This window comes from Limulus polyphemus, unplaced genomic scaffold (assembly GCF_000517525.1).
Source record: "Limulus polyphemus unplaced genomic scaffold, Limulus_polyphemus-2.1.2 Scaffold3477, whole genome shotgun sequence".
Taxonomy (NCBI): domain Eukaryota; kingdom Metazoa; phylum Arthropoda; class Merostomata; order Xiphosura; family Limulidae; genus Limulus; species Limulus polyphemus.
In genome coordinates this window covers 2796-19303 of record NW_013669087.1, presented here as the reverse complement: position 1 = coordinate 19303, position 16508 = coordinate 2796, and the positions used below count along the sequence as shown (strand labels likewise).

The 16508-nt window shown below is 30.7% G+C and overlaps 1 protein-coding gene across 3 annotated transcripts in view; it reads left to right on the top strand.

Annotated features, from left to right (window-relative positions):
• The window catches only part of LOC106469423 (splicing factor 3B subunit 1), a 98347-nt gene extending 83776 nt beyond the window's left edge, over positions 1 to 14571 (top strand). For all 3 annotated transcript variants that reach the window (XM_013929916.2, XM_022397937.1, XM_013929917.2), the window contains 6 exons: positions 797 to 1018; positions 2512 to 2873; positions 3641 to 3866; positions 8348 to 8580; positions 9852 to 10068; positions 13412 to 14571. In XM_013929916.2, the coding sequence (XP_013785370.1) occupies positions 797 to 1018; positions 2512 to 2873; positions 3641 to 3866; positions 8348 to 8580; positions 9852 to 10068; positions 13412 to 13570 (1419 nt within the window). In that variant the 3' untranslated portion in view covers positions 13571 to 14571. The remainder of the gene's footprint in view (positions 1 to 796; positions 1019 to 2511; positions 2874 to 3640; positions 3867 to 8347; positions 8581 to 9851; positions 10069 to 13411) is intronic.
• Positions 14572 to 16508: the final 1937 nt, after the last annotated feature.

Here is a 16508-nt window from a genome sequence, read left to right as displayed (position 1 = left end):
ATATAATGTGTAGATAATGGAATGTTTTAGGTTTCATGACTTCTTATGAAACTTATCCAGATTGATGTTCATATCTATAATAATAATAATAATAATAAAGTGTCTGTGGATGGGTGTGTGAGTGACTGCCATAACTTCAAGAGGAAAGAACTTAGAAACCTGCAATTTTTTACCCATACTAAGTGGACCCTGAGGGTGTACACATGGGTATTATTACTTATCCACACACTGCACATCTTTTTATGAGGTAAGTTATCAAAAACCACATAGAAATGAAGTGGTTCCTTGTATAACAACTTCTAATATATAGAAAAGCTAGTGCATTTTGGTAACAATGCATCCCAACAATGGCTTTTATTTCATGTTGCTTAGCAAGAAAAGTATATAGGTTATACTTTTATGTTAAAATGGGTTCAGACATAGTCATCTAGAATATATCAACCTAATGACCTGAGTGAAGCTAGGTAGTTTAGCTAGTATTCAATAAAGTCTGAAAAAAAGTTGCAAACGTAATGTTTCAAAACATCAGAGTCATGATACTTGGATATCTATTTCAGGTTGCATGCATCAGTTTGTGATTACAATTTTCTTTGTTTTTAATTGTGTTCCACAATTAAATGCAACTGTACATTTATAGATCACTTGTTCTTTGTCTTTCATTTGGTAACATATGTGGTTAGTAACATCTCCCTCCCCCCCTCCCCCTCCCAACTATAAATGATCACTATACAATTGTTTGATTAATTGTAATAATACTTTTGTATTTTATCATGTATTCTGAATTTTCTGTTAATAGTTAGTAGACACAACAGTAGAAATAGCCAATAAAGTTGGAGCTGCTGAAATCATCAATCGAATAGTGGATGATTTGAAAGATGAAAACGAACAGTATCGTAAAATGGTGATGGAGACCATAGAAAAAATAATGGGTAATTTAGGAGCAGCAGACATTGATTCCCGCTTAGAAGAACAACTGATTGATGGAATTCTTTATGCTTTTCAAGAACAAACTACAGAAGTAAGTATTACTATGGTAAAACAAACATGCATTTTAACCTTATAATTGATGTTGATTTCCATTATAATTTTAAAATTAAAATCTCTGTTTTACTTAAGTATGAGCATTTTAAATCTGAAAACATAAGATATACTAGAAACCAAGCTTGTAAATAACATTTCCAATATCAAGTAAAAATATCTTTTAAAATGTATAATTTTGAGTTTTGTTTGTCAAATTATTAAATATTGTTTATACCTCACGCAAAATCAAACAAGCTTTAAGTTTTTTTTATGTTTGTAGCTTTTTAAAGTAATGAAACATCTTGTATTAATATAAAAATTCCACTAGATAATGTCAGCAAGGTAGAATTAGTTAAGTCATATTACATTGCTTGTGTTTTACCTATATAACAACCTTCGTTTGTCAGTCCATTATGAATTTTGCCTCTATCCAAGAATGTGGAACACACCTCTCATGAGTGTGAAGTACACACCTGCATATGAAATTTCACAATTTAAATTAAAAAATCATGAACACCATTGAGGTCATAGTCATTTAAGCCATTGTGCTTCTGCAGCTGTATTCAAATTATCAGGCTTAATCACCTTCTTAGCACCACGTAAAATATTAGCTAATCAAAAATATATGAAAACAAAAGCCATATAGCCAAGAATGTATATCCAAAACAGCATAGAGGAAGGAGTTCCATGTCAGGATGCCACCCTTGCAACAAAGGAAATTGTAAAGAAAGAGATGAAGAAAAAACCATGAATAAGAATACCATTTAGCAACACCCATATAATCAAAAGTAAACATGAAAACAATAAAAAAAATTAACCAAAACAGTTACACTATAAGAAATTCTGTTCCAGTGCAAAACCCTGGCATATTGGGATGCAACCCTGACACAAAAATACCACAGAAATCAAGAACACAAAGAAAAGTGAATACTTTAAGAAAAAAAAATTTGGGTCAGTTTAATAGCTAAATGATGCCCATACAGTAAGCTAAAGGTAAAAATTAAAAAAAAAATTGACCATATTATTACAAATGGCTTTTGTCACAGAACTGTTGCCAAGCATGGGTGTTTCAGGAACTTAGGACCAAATATACTGTCAACTGGCTATACATTAAATCTTCCAAAATAAGTAAAAACCATGCACTCTGTATTCTTTATTTCCAGGACTTCAGTATTGCTCCATGGTGGGAAGGCAGCTGCAGAAATTAATCTTTTTTTTTTTTCTGTTCAGACTGTTGTTTTTTTCTCCTCCTCCCCCCCTCCCCCTTCCCAAGGATTATATCCCCTTTTTTACATTGATGACACCCCTCCAGTCTGGAAAGGGTTAAGCTAGAATTGTATAAAAAATAGTATTCTACAAACCTATAAGTTAAACACCATTGGGCAACTAAGAGGTTAGTGTGCTTCAACTGCTTCTGCATTTTACACTCTGACATTAACAGTTGTTTTTCATGGTTGCTTTATTAATGTTTTGATATATCTGCTTTATCAGGATATGGTAATGCTGAATGGATTTGGAACAATTGTCAATGCTCTTGGGAAGAGAGTGAAGCCATATTTACCACAAATATGTGGTACCATCTTGTGGAGGTTAAACAACAAATCAGCCAAAGTTCGGCAACAAGCTGCTGACCTTATCTCCCGTATTGCCGTTGTCATGAAGACTTGCCAAGAAGAAAAGTTGATGGGCCATTTGGGTGTGGTCTTGTATGAGTATCTAGGAGAAGAATATCCAGAAGTCCTGGGTTCCATTCTAGGAGCATTAAAAGCAATTGTTAATGTAATTGGCATGCACAAAATGACTCCACCAATAAAGGATTTACTTCCTCGTTTGACACCCATTCTTAAAAATAGGTAAGGAAAAATATCGTAACATTTCAGCAAAATTAAAGTAAACTTGTTTATAAGTGCACTTTTTCCATTACAATAGTTTTATTAAAGTATCAGCATGTTTAATTGTTATTAGCTTCCAGTTACTGTTATATAATTAAAATGTGACAGAAGCATAATCCTCACTTTCTAATGTTATTACATTTATAATGAGAGAAGTGTAACAGACTAAAAACAAGATAAATTCATAAATTAATCAAAATATGTGAATTGCATACTAGATAACTTGACATAAAAAAAAACTATCCTTAGTTGAAATTACTTCTTGGAAATAACATAGACAATTTTCGTATGAAAGGAATTTTATATTTACATATTTTTATTCATATATTCTCTGTAGCTAATTTTAACACAAAGTACTAGATACTGTTAATGTGCCAATATTCTAGGGAGATTTAATCAAATAGACACTTTATAATTAGAGGATAAACTTAAGAATATTAGTTGTACCACTCCAAGTAAAGTAAATAATATAATTTTCAGGTTTAATAAAAAACCTCTTGTAATAAATTATTAACATTTTGTTAGCTTTTTCTTTAGAAAGCACTGTATTTAAAATTTAATATTAAAAATAGTTTCTTGAAATTCCAATGGACAAACTGTTGCAAGTTACTTTATTGAAGCCAGCAGAATATAATGCTTAACCTCTTTATTTTAATGTATTTATATGCAGGCTTCTTTTAAAAACTTCATATTAGTTGTTTGTAATACCTTGAAAACTTCTGTCACAGACATGAGAAAGTACAAGAAAATTGTATCGACCTGGTTGGACGTATAGCAGACAGGGGAGCGGAATATGTCTCGGCTAGAGAGTGGATGAGAATCTGTTTTGAATTGCTAGAGTTGCTGAAAGCTCACAAAAAAGCAATTCGCCGAGCGACTGTCAACACCTTTGGTTACATTGCAAAAGCCATAGGCCCTCATGATGTATTAGCAACACTTTTGAACAATTTGAGGGTAAGCAAAACTAAAAATGTGTTTGAATGCTTAATTAAAGAACAAAATTTCCCTATAAGTTACTATATGTCTTGAACACAGATAATGAGGCTGCCAATTTTTGTATACCAAAAATGCTTTCTAGGAATTGACATGTCTACTAACTAAGAACAACATTATGGGGATTTTATGAAGTTTTAAGCTAATGTTCAAGTTCGTGATTTAGTATTATCTAAGTTTTGGCCTTTTTATCAGAAAAAAACATCTTCATGCTATACTTTTTATAGGAAAATATGTGGAAATGGGTACAAAATCATCTTCTGACACATGTTGTGTAACATTACCACTGTGGCTAATTTGCATATTTTAAAATATTGAAAGACAAAAGAAATGTCTTATGTTCCTGATAATTTCTACAAACGTGACTGAATGCTCCTGAAAATGGGTCCAGACTTTGATGGGATGTGAAGAATTAATCTGAACTAAAGAAAACTGAAAATTAATTCTAGGTCAAATTATGGCACTAATGAGTATAGCCAAGTAAAACGTATGCTACAGTGACTCATTAATGATCATTTAATAAAAATCAACTCTTATGAACTTTACATAGTACACATGATAGATACACTAATAATGCATGTTTATGCCAATTGTGAAGTTTATAGCATCAATAGATCTAAAATTATGACTTGTACACTACTATAAGAATGACAATTCTCAGATATTGAAAAAAAAAACGTGTTTTAAAATTGGGTGCAAAATTGTCACTTTAAGGGTCTTTGTCTAGTTGGAAATTGTGAAACTTACACCCTTAATATGTTTCTGGGTATTAACTCTCTCAACACGGGTTTGGTGAATTTGTTCAATCACATAACCTCTTTGTGCTCATTTAAAGTCTATATAGATTTAATACTTCTAACTTCCAATATAGTTTGTATATCTTCACAAAATTTGGCCAGTCTTTCAGTTAACATTACAAGTCTTTCACATACAAAAAATCATATTCTTTAGTAAAGTATTTTTAATAAACTAAAATAAAGATTTTTCCATAAATATATTGAGTATTTGTTTTGAGTAGTCCATGTGCAAAGTGCTTTTCATGTTAAGATTAAAAATACTTTTCCTCATTTCAAAAATTTCAAATATCCTTTGTGTAATCCCTAAAACCTCCTAAATACATTTCAAATGTTTGTTTTCAGTAAAACTTTATATTTTATCTGTTATTTTCACTACCCTAACTAAACAAGGTTGGTCAATTTGACTGACCTCACCCCACCCCCCAAACAAAATTGAAAATATCTAAATTACCATCTTTTTCCTTCTACAATGACTTCATATGTAGTGTGAAACTACATTCGTTTATCCTAAGTAGCTTTAAACTCATAACAGTATACACCTATTTATAATTAAATTTTATTGTGTTATTGCTCTTTTGGTTACTCTTTGAACTGTGTCTAACTACTGTCCACACAATTATAAGGTTTAAATCACTTTGAGAACGTGCATCTCATGTTACGCTATAGAATTACATTATTCATGAGCTGCTCACATGCGTGACTTGTGAAACATTTTTTATTATATTATTATTATTTATTTTACCTGATTTAATCTTAACCTAAAAAGATCCCTATTTTTACATTTTAGTTACTTTTGTAATAAGAAATAAAGTATTTACCAATCTTTTTTCTTGCTGTCAATTGTCAATGACACTTAACCATACTTTTTTGATACTAATGGTAGTAATGCACTAATTTTTTTTAATTAAATAATGCACCAAAGAATATAATTAAATGGGGAAAGAACTATTAACAAATCCTGACAGAGAGGATGTGACAATTTCTTAGTTATAGGAGACATGGTGGATAAATTAGAGAAAAGAAAATGCTAAGAGAAAATGTCACATTAGGGAAAAAGTATTTTTTTTTAATATTTCCTTATAGAATTAAGGACTTAAAAAACTTGTATACTATTAAAATATGGATTATTAGCTAAGATTTTATGCTGTACTAATTGGTATATAAAACAAAAAATGTTAATAAAATTTTGAATGCAAGACACTAAAACTTCGTGTCATGAACAGTAAAGGATATCTGTGGTGATAGGGTTGAAGAGTATATGCTACCTTAAATTAAAATTTTTAGAAAATAATATGAAGTTTTTGTTCTAGATTAGTTTGTTTACTTGACTTTATTAACCAGTTTACTTTGAAAATCACAGTTGCCTATATGATTGTTATTAATGCCACTTGTTTTCTTCAATTTTATATCAAAATGTCATAACTTGGTTTAGTAAGTAAAAATTACAAGTACTTCTCACTCACTACAGTTTGCACTACAGTACATTTTTAGTTGTGTTTTGATAAAAAGTTAAAAACCAAACTACTTTTCAGTTTGTTTTTTCATAGATTAAGAGTTTTATCTATCACAGTAATTAATAAGTATTTGAATTAATTTCAACTATATATGGTTTAAATCACTTTGGATTATGTATGTATATTTTAATTGATTGACTTAACCTTCTTGCTATGGGCTTGGTGGATTACACTGTTCTTGTGACCCCAAAGTGGCCATCAGGATTTTCATTTTATAACTTTTAATATGTTTTGTGTATCTCCACAAAATTTGGCAAGCTTTTAGTAAACATTAAGAGTCTTTTATAGTCTTTTGTACACAAAAAATCAGAATTTTTAATTGAGTGCTTTACTAAACATTTGTCCATGAATATATGGAGTCAGTGTTGAGTTTTCATATTCAGATTAAAAATACTTCATCTGAACATTGTTAAATTTCCTTTGCATAATCTATATAGCCTCTTAAATACATATCAAACATTGTTTTTCAGTAAAGTTTTTATTTTATCTGTTATTTTCTCTACCCTAGTTCTGTATGAGGTTGGTCAATTTGACCGACCTTGTAATCACCATAAAAAAATATGAAATGAATCTTAGTTACCTTTTTTTTTCTAGAATGACTGGAAATTGTAACAGGAAACTACAATTGTTTATCTTAATTTTATTGTTTTCTTGCCCTTTGATCCTTGTGTAACTAATAATCTCACCATACAAGAAGATCTAGAGAACAAATGTCATAATTCTCATACTAGAGTAGATTAGGATTTTTCAAATATTTCCTTATGCAACTAAGAACTTAAAAGTAGCATAATATTGAAATTTGATTTATTAGTTACATTTTGATGCCAAGTTTCATTGTACAAGATAATTAAAAATTGTTAATTTAAGAAGGGGAGTAGGAATCATCGAAAAGTATGGAAACAAGTTGAATCAAAATGCAAAGATTGTATTTTCAAGCCTACAACTAGGAACTCTAAAAAAAAAAAAGTAAACAAACTAGACAGGTACAAATTTCTATTTTGACTCCACTAAAATTGATAAGTACTGTAGACATGGAATCAAAATAGGGACTTATAGCTTGAGTAAATATTGTAGAAACAAAGGCGCTTGAATTAATTTTAAAACTACTCTACGACATACTCAATACTGCATTCATTACTCTTGTCCAGATTTCAGTAATATATTCATAACTTTATTTTCTGTAGCAGCTTGTAAAACTATAATCAATAATAATATGGCTAGAGACAATAAATATACACATTATTTACTCTAATAAAACAAAGCGTTTCCAACAGTACTTAAATGGTTCTTACACTTCTGTGATGTTTGAATGGCTTCAAAGAGCTTTTGTTGATAGCGAAAAATGCCTAGAAAATTTTAGAGGGTGGAAATCTCGACTTTGAAGAATCAACTTAAAAATGCAACTTTTGCAGGTGTTTGTTTAGTAGCTTGCATAGATTTTGGTGCAATATATTTAACCATTTTTGCTGTAGTTTTTATGCTTGAATGGCTTTGAAGAGAAACTTGGCCAGTAGTGTGATGAAAAAAATTTATACAATCTCTCCCTTTTCAAGAATCAACATACAAATAGTCCTATGACCTGTGCAGGAGTTTTTTAGTAGGTTTGCCTAGGTTTGATTAAAATATTCATAGCTATTTTTCTGTAGGCTTATGAAACAAATGAATGTTGTTTAACAATTCAAAAATCAAGTTTTTTGCTATTATCAATATTTTAGCAGCCTTAGCCATGAGAGAGAAGGTATTGAGTGTTGTTTCAAGTACAAGTCTGCTTTTTAAGAAGGTTTTTGCCCATATGTTGTATTAGAATTTTTGTGAAATTCCTGGGTGAACCCTATTATGAACCACTATCATGGTTCATGATACTTTGATAATAAAATGGTTTAATTACATTTTGAATGGAACTCTAAATATTCATGATGTGCACTTTGTCCTACCTGTAGAGATAGGTATGTGTATTTTGTTTTTATCAATTGAAATTAATCCGTAGGTTCTGAGCAATATTATTTCCATAGTTTTCCTTATATGCTGCTTTGTTTCACAGATCTTTTTGGTATGAAGTTATTTGTGATTACCAGTTTGATTTTTCACTGATGAAAGACCATGTTTTTAATTATATGTATTTGTTTAACAGGTTCAAGAAAGACAGAATCGTGTGTGCACAACTGTAGCCATTGCCATTGTGGCAGAGACCTGTTCTCCCTTTACAGTCCTTCCAGCTCTGATGAATGAGTATCGAGTTCCTGAGCTGAATGTCCAAAATGGAGTCTTAAAGTCTTTATCTTTCTTATTTGAATACATTGGTGAGATGGGTAAAGATTACATCTATGCAGTTACCCCCCTGTTGGAAGATGCTTTAATGGACAGGTATATAACATCTCTCTCATTCGTTTTGACCTTAGGTTTTTCAGTGTATTCACCTACTTTGTGGTAGTCTGTTATAAATATATACCTCACATTTGTTCATGTGTTAATCTATGACCTTGTGAATGCTTTAGTGAAATAATATACTTTATGGTTTTGGCTCACCTAAAACTAGAAATCTGCTGAACATTTCAACTTGGTAGCAGACAATTGTATGCATAACATAGGCTACTTTTTTTTTTTGTCTCAAAATCTGATATAAACCAAAAATGAAAGGTTACTAACAGCACAAAGCTATGTACAGAGTTTAACTTAGACTATAGGGTTTATTACGACAGTGAAGAAAGTTTTTTCAATTAATTTTTATCTATTGTTACTTAAACTACCACTAAAAGTGAAATTCAGTATTTTCTAGGTTGATATATATTGGTATTCCTGTCAAAACTTTTAATAAGAGATTGTTACTTTTTTACTAAGTACCAAAAACATTGTCCTAACTTTTGTTATTGAGATCTGCTGTACCTTCTTGCCTTATATGTAGTGCTGCCATATAATTACCAAAGCTGAACATAGTGCAACAAATTCCATCAGAGCACAACATTCTAAAAAAAAATATTTTTATTTCTAGTTGATTTGGCCTACTTATATAAAACTTTTTTGTATACATTTATAATGCTTGGAACGTTTTTAGAGAAAAAAAAACATTTAATTTTGTACTTGTAGATGGTCAAAAGATTGAAAATTTATAATCAACTACTTTTTTGTTAGCTTATATCCCCCTCCCCCCCAAAAAAAGTATAGCACACACTTACAAAGTGATGTACAAAGTAATATTTCAAAATAGTTGAAAATATGCCCAGAATATGCGTTTATATTCTTTAATTGTTACTTGTAGGGTACATGTAAAACAGCTGTTCTATATTTTTCCCTCTTTCAATCTGTACCTTTATTACAATGATGTTTTGAGATAGCAAAAAAAAGCACCTATGAGTCGTCATGGTTGCTTCATGATAAACCAGGACGTTCGCAAGGTGCAAGAACAATGTCTTCTATGTAGGAATTGTCAAGTATATTTATGTATGCTCTGACAATAAAGTAGTTTAGCAACAAAGAGCTATTTCATAACCTTTTATTTTTATTTATATATATATATATATATATAATCAGGCTTGAATCTAAAAACTGTATATATCCAATGAGGTCAGGGGAATGTTTCTTGTAATTCTGTTAGAATTCATTTCTGTTTATTAAATTACTCTTGGTTTGCTTTCCAGGGATTTAGTTCACAGACAGACAGCTTGTGCTGCTATTCAGCACATGGCTCTTGGAGTATATGGATTTGGCTGTGAAGATGCTCTTGTTCATCTCCTCAACTATGTTTGGCCCAACATATTTGAAACTTCTCCCCATTTAGTACAAGCTTTTATGGGTGCTGTGGAAGGATTGCGAGTAGCATTAGGCCCCATAAAAATTCTGCAATATTCATTACAGGTATTAAAAATGAGTTCTTTCAAACAAAATCATAATTTCAACACGACCATAGTAAAAATATATATCTTATTTTGGATCTTTTGGAATATGTATTATCTATCTTCAAAGGTTTTCTGTAAAAAATAATTAAGTTGTAAGTTTAGTGTATCAAATAAAAATTGAAAAATATAATGAAATATGTGTACATATACAATGGAGGGGGGATCAGATAAATGATTACTGTTAAATAATAAAAATTTAACACTTAACTGATAGGAGCTGAGTGTATAAGAGTAGGTTTATATTTTTTGATTAGCAATATTTCATTAATTAATAACTGTACACCAGATTTGCATGAATTTAGAATTTTCAAATTCTCCAAAGGGTGAAACTAAATTTAATAGGGAAGATCTGGTTTCTGAGAAGGCACCTGTGTTTTTGAGCATTCATGACAAGATATTATTTTGTCTTGCTAACATATATGGCTGTACAGTTACTACTTGTACAACTCACAAATGTAGAGAATTTCGTAGTTAGTACAAAAATAAGTCTGAACTTGGAAATGTTCTCAAAAATTACTCTGAGAGTAGCACTTGTGTGTTAACTAAGGTAACCTTTGTTTGCTAGCCTTAAAACCAGAACAAAAGATATATGTTTATATTCTTGAATTCTTACTTGTAGAATACCTATAAAGTAGCTGTCTTTTTGTTTGTTTGCTTTTCTAAAATTAGCATTTTAATTGCTGTTTTCAAAATTTAGTTCAAGTGGTGACTGATGATTAACAATGTCTAGTATGAAACTAAACTTAAAGTAAAATAGCACATACTGAAACTGACTGATCTTTGTGGCTAAAACTGCTGTGTGTTAATGAACAACAGTTGATGCAGTACAAAGAAATCGGAGAGAAAATTCAGTTATTTAACCAGTGTCAAATAGACAAAATGGAAATTCAGTGATGCCTTTTTTATATTTATTATTATTAAAACCACAGAACTTTAATGAAACATCTAACCAATATGACTGCAGGAGTTACAAATGGGTTTGATATTGAACAAATAATTATTATGTGGAAAAACATGATTGTTACTTTAAGAAAGTTGTCTATCATTGAAAGAATCTAAAATAATTTTGTTTAATACTTGACATTATTTATACATATCAAATTATATTTTGCATATGTGTAAAATGTTTTCTTTGGTGTTTGTTGACTTACTTCCAACTAGACTTTAAAATCATGTAGAATGTATTGTGTATTTTAATTATAATCAGTAAGATTATTTTGTAGTGGATATGTCTTGTAGAACATATTACTTACAGTTTTGTACAATTTAAAAATAAATATTCATGAAATACAGATTTTTCATAAATCTGTTGGTGTATAGAGTTGGCAGATTATCTTCTTGTTCAGTGGGAGTGTTAAGCAAAATTCATTGTCCCGTACTTGTATACATACCTACACGTTTGGATGTTTTTGGTGTAGAGTAACATATATTGCACAACTGTCTTATTCTCAGATACACTGCTTTACAACAGATAAGAATAGTAACCACTCTAACAAGAGTTTCAACAGAAACATTTTATGTGGTTAAACTGAATTGTAATCTGACTGAATTTAACCCTTTTCTGGGCAGGGTATGGTATTAATAACTCGGAAAAATCACCAGATCTAAATCACAGACATTTCAAATTTGTGACACAATATCTATGGCACCTTTTGAAATATGCTTTTGATTTTTTGGTCAACTTATGATTTATAATACAATCAAAACTAATATGAAACATAGCTGTTTACTACACTGTTAAGCATGCATTACATAACAGCTAAACTGATAGCTAGTTTCAATACATATATCATCTAAGGTCTAATGACATTGCACACTAGACCACTTTGTTGAAAGAAATGATGCAATAAAAAATATCTAAAGTACTAAAACTAATATAAATAGATAGTATTTTATATCACTCTATTTTATACATAAAATGTATTTATGGTCTCCCTATAAAGATATATCTAATGTGTTCTGAAAGATATAATGTCGCCTATCTTTGACTGATGGCAAAGTATAATCTTAGCAATCATTGATGAGATGGCCTCGGATTTGAGTTATGAAACTAAAGTTATTGTATACAACCAAATTAACTGACTGCCACGACAATTGCTTCTGTAAAATAAACACGCACAGTGAATCTCATTAAGTTAATTTATTACCTTTCTGTGACTTACAATTAGCAGAATACCATAGCTAAATGACAACAAAAAAGTCCCATACTGCCTACAGATGAGTCTGGTTGATTTGTGGCATTATAACGACTTAAGTTCTTATGTAAGGAAGGAAGTTCTATGGCAATTAGATCACAAGAAATAAAAAATTCCAAGTATCAGATGGTATATTTACGATTTCATCCTCTGAATAAAAATGTCAAGAGGAGGTCAGATATTAACAATTTCAACTTTTTAGTTATTTCATCCAAAAAAGTTTTATCTCGACATTTCAGTTTTAATTTTATTTTGGATGAAGGATATGTCACGCATTTTTTCCAAGTAATACCTGGAGTGCCTGGACTGAAAAGGGTTAAGGAAGAGATTAGATAAAAGTTTCACAATAAAATAAGACACTATGTAAACATGACCAATAAAAGAATGTTGGAATAATCAGCATTACCTGAGAGAACCAACCACAATAAATATAATAAGACAAAGTCAAAATCGTTTTAATGTAACATACTAATCTTTCTATATGGTTATCAGCAACCATGTTTTGCTAACCCAATTATTAACAACTTGTTTTATGATAAACATATTCATGAAAAAAAAACCTTTATGGTTTGGTATGCAATATGAAGCTGAACACACTCAACACTTTCAGATATATATACTTTATAATTGTGACTGTCAATTTTACTGTATAAATCTGAGCAGCTTAAGTGTATAGTGCTACGGAATGATTTCATCCCTTCAGTTAGGAATTCTAAATTTTACACTGGTTTGGGAGGATATACTGCATTATCCATTAATAAGTCATTAAAATATACATTTTAGACCATTTTTTTAGTGTTTCAACATTCCTGTAAGAATATATTATACATCTTCCTTAACTCAAAAAAAAGGCTTTGAAGTGTGGTGTAATCCTAAAAATCTCAAAAAATTATGTTGAAAATAGTCTGGTTAACTGAGATTTCCATTGTAATTAGAACTATGGGATAAAAATAGTTCCATGTCGGACTTCTGTTTCAAATATGTTTCCGTACAAAATGTATTTTATAACTAAGCTGTGATTGTTTGTGTTGATAAAATTTGATGTTACCATGATTATAGATATTATCTTCAATCAATAAATTTGAAATACTTGCTTTCTCTTTACAGGGATTGTTTCATCCAGCTCGAAAGGTTCGAGATGTGTATTGGAAAATCTATAACACACTGTATATCGGAGGTCAAGATGCCCTGGTTGCTGGCTATCCAAGAATTCCTGATGATAACAGAAACAACTTTGTTCGACATGAGCTAGATTATATTCTCTGAACTAGCTGTGTTTCATCATATAAGCTGATCAAGTGGTTTATCTCAGAATTTTATAGTGGAATGAGCTAATTTGTCAAAAATCTTGGAAGCCTCATTCATCAGTATACCAATAATACAGAATTAAACATAGGTCAAACTAAAGCTGATTTTAAGTTTTGATACGTTGCTGATTAATATTCTGCAAATGATTTTTTCTTTAAACATTTATTTTATGAATTTATTTTGACACAATTCAGGTACGAGTGTCATGTAATGGTAACATTTCCCACCTAATTCGTGAGTAGTGTAACACTGCAATTTAAAACAGTTTAATTCTATTCAGTAAATATGTTTTTGTACAAACCAGTGGATCTCTAGTGTATATGTATGTAAACTGTTAAAAATGACTAAAATTTCTAAAAACTCTACTATTAAACAAACCTGTCATTAGTTTTATCTAACGTCAGTTGATAGAATTCTGAGTCATGTTATTCATAAATGGTTTGAGAAATTAAAGTACCACATTGAACATAAGGTTTTTAATATGGAATTACTTGTAGTAATATTAAGTAGCTTTTTTGAGAACTAGCCATAAAGATTGTATGTGGTTAAATAGCTGCAATTTATATGTTATGGTATTATTAGTGTATTCAGCTGTTTGATATAATTTCTTTTTTTTTATGTGATAGTAATTGGCAGGGTGTAGAAAGAACTGTATTAGATATCTTAACTTCCTAATTTTATTATTTTAGGCAGTTATTTCCCAAGGTAGTGTCCACACATAACTGTATGTCTGTTTAGATATTTGTATCAGCACATGGTTGTAGGGAATAATATTGTTGGATTTAAGTACTGGTTAATACCATAGTCTGTTAACCACATAATGTACAGTTTATGTTTCTATTTTTATGCATACTCCTTCCCCTTCCCTCAAATGTATTTGTATAACATCTTAAAATGGTAATGACCAGATGTAAATGTGCTTCTTTGTAAAATTATCAATAAATGGTTCACGTACTATATGACTGGATGTTTTATTAATCAGTTGTAAAAGTTCATAAATTGCAAAGCTATGACATGTACCAAAGAACTGAAAGCATTATTGTAAAAGTTCATAAATTGCAAAGCTATGACATGTACCAAAGAACTGAAAGCATTATTGTAAAAGACTACAACAGGTTGATGAAGTTTATGTATAGAAATATTCAGCTTTTAAACATGAAACATACTTCGTCAATTAATTGCACCTGCAGAAATATTTAATACATAACTGGAACCTGAAGGTATTACCTATAATGACATGAAAGAGGGCGAGTAATTTTTTTTGTTTGTGAAAACATTTTTTAAGATAGCATCACATTACAAAATGGGTCCATATTGTCCCCAAAGAAATTCTTTAATGATTACTTTAAATTTAGTATAAACACATTCATACTGAAGATAAATTTGTCAATATAGAAAACAAGTATAAATAAATATTAACATTTCTTCTATGAAACATTACAGTAAGCAATAAAAAAAATTAGCAGCTAGTAAAAAGTAGGTTTAAGTATTTACTACAGTTAAACCTTTGGTTTGGTATCATTGGCTCCATTTAGTATCAATTTTGTTGTAAAAGTCCGTGAAAAGAAAGACAGTTAAGTACTCAAAAGCTGTACGTTACAATGTGACTGATTAAACAGAGCAGGAAATGGTATTTCTGGTCATCTGATTGTATCAGTCCAATAGATTGTTCTCGATTCTCTCTCTAGCTTCTTGTTGTGTTGAAAAGAAAGCTAGAATAACCTAAATTATAAAGTTTAGCAGCAATTTTTTATAATTCTGTGGTCATCCTTCACATAAATGATAATTCCACTACAACAAATATTCTAGTTTTCGTCTTATCTTCGCCATAAAACTAAAGATATTTATATTAATACTAGCGTATAGCCCGTCAGAGGTGACAAGGCAAGTACTACCACCCCACCCCATAGTATACCCTAACCTCACATTTCACAGCTAACTGAAATAAATAAAGAGGCCGAAAAGTGCAGTAGAGGCAGTCAAACGTCGGTAAATTTCTTTGTGAGCCAATCAAAGATACGATCATTCGTATAATAATGATTGGTAAAAATCAGTTTGATTAACAACTTATAATCTATAGAAAAGCCAGTGCGTTTTGGTAACACTATGTTGCAACAATGGCTTTTATGTCATGTCGCTTAACAACAAAAGTATAACCTAATATTGTTGTTAGTTTATGTACTGAAAGTATGAAGTGAAATGTATCGACAACAAAACTGGGGGAACAGCGTTTCGGCTAAAAAAAAACGTACCTGATGATGACAAAACGTTGTACATTTGCTGTTATGTTAAACTTATAACTAAAGTTTTTCTTCATTACCCATTCAAGCTGTCTCGAACCATTATTAACCTTTACTTCAGCCACTCACTACTAATGAATGAATATACTATCCCGGATTCCTTCCACTTTGAACGTGAACTAAGTCAACTACTCCCCCTCAGATAATCTCTTCATGGCGAGCTTTGATGTTACCTCCCTCTTTACAAGCCCCCCAGTGGCACAGCGGTATGTCTGCGGACTTACAACGCTAGAATCCGGGTTTCGATACCCGTGGTGGGCAGAGCACAGATAGCCCTTGTGTAGCTTTGTGCATAATTAAAAATAAACAAACAAACCCTCTTTACAAATATTCCCTTAAATGAAACTATTAACATATGCATATCTGAGCTTTCGCGTAATAACATTCCTCTAAATGGCTTTTCTGAAAATCAAATTGAGACCATGCTGGATCTTGCCACTAAGAATTCACATCTCCTGTTCAACAACACCTTGTATGAACAAATAGATGGCGTTGCGATGGGATCCCCACTAGGTCCAACTTTAGCTAATGCATTTCTCTCTCATTACGAACAGAAATGGATTGACGTTAACTGGACAGGTTTTAGGCCTGTTCTA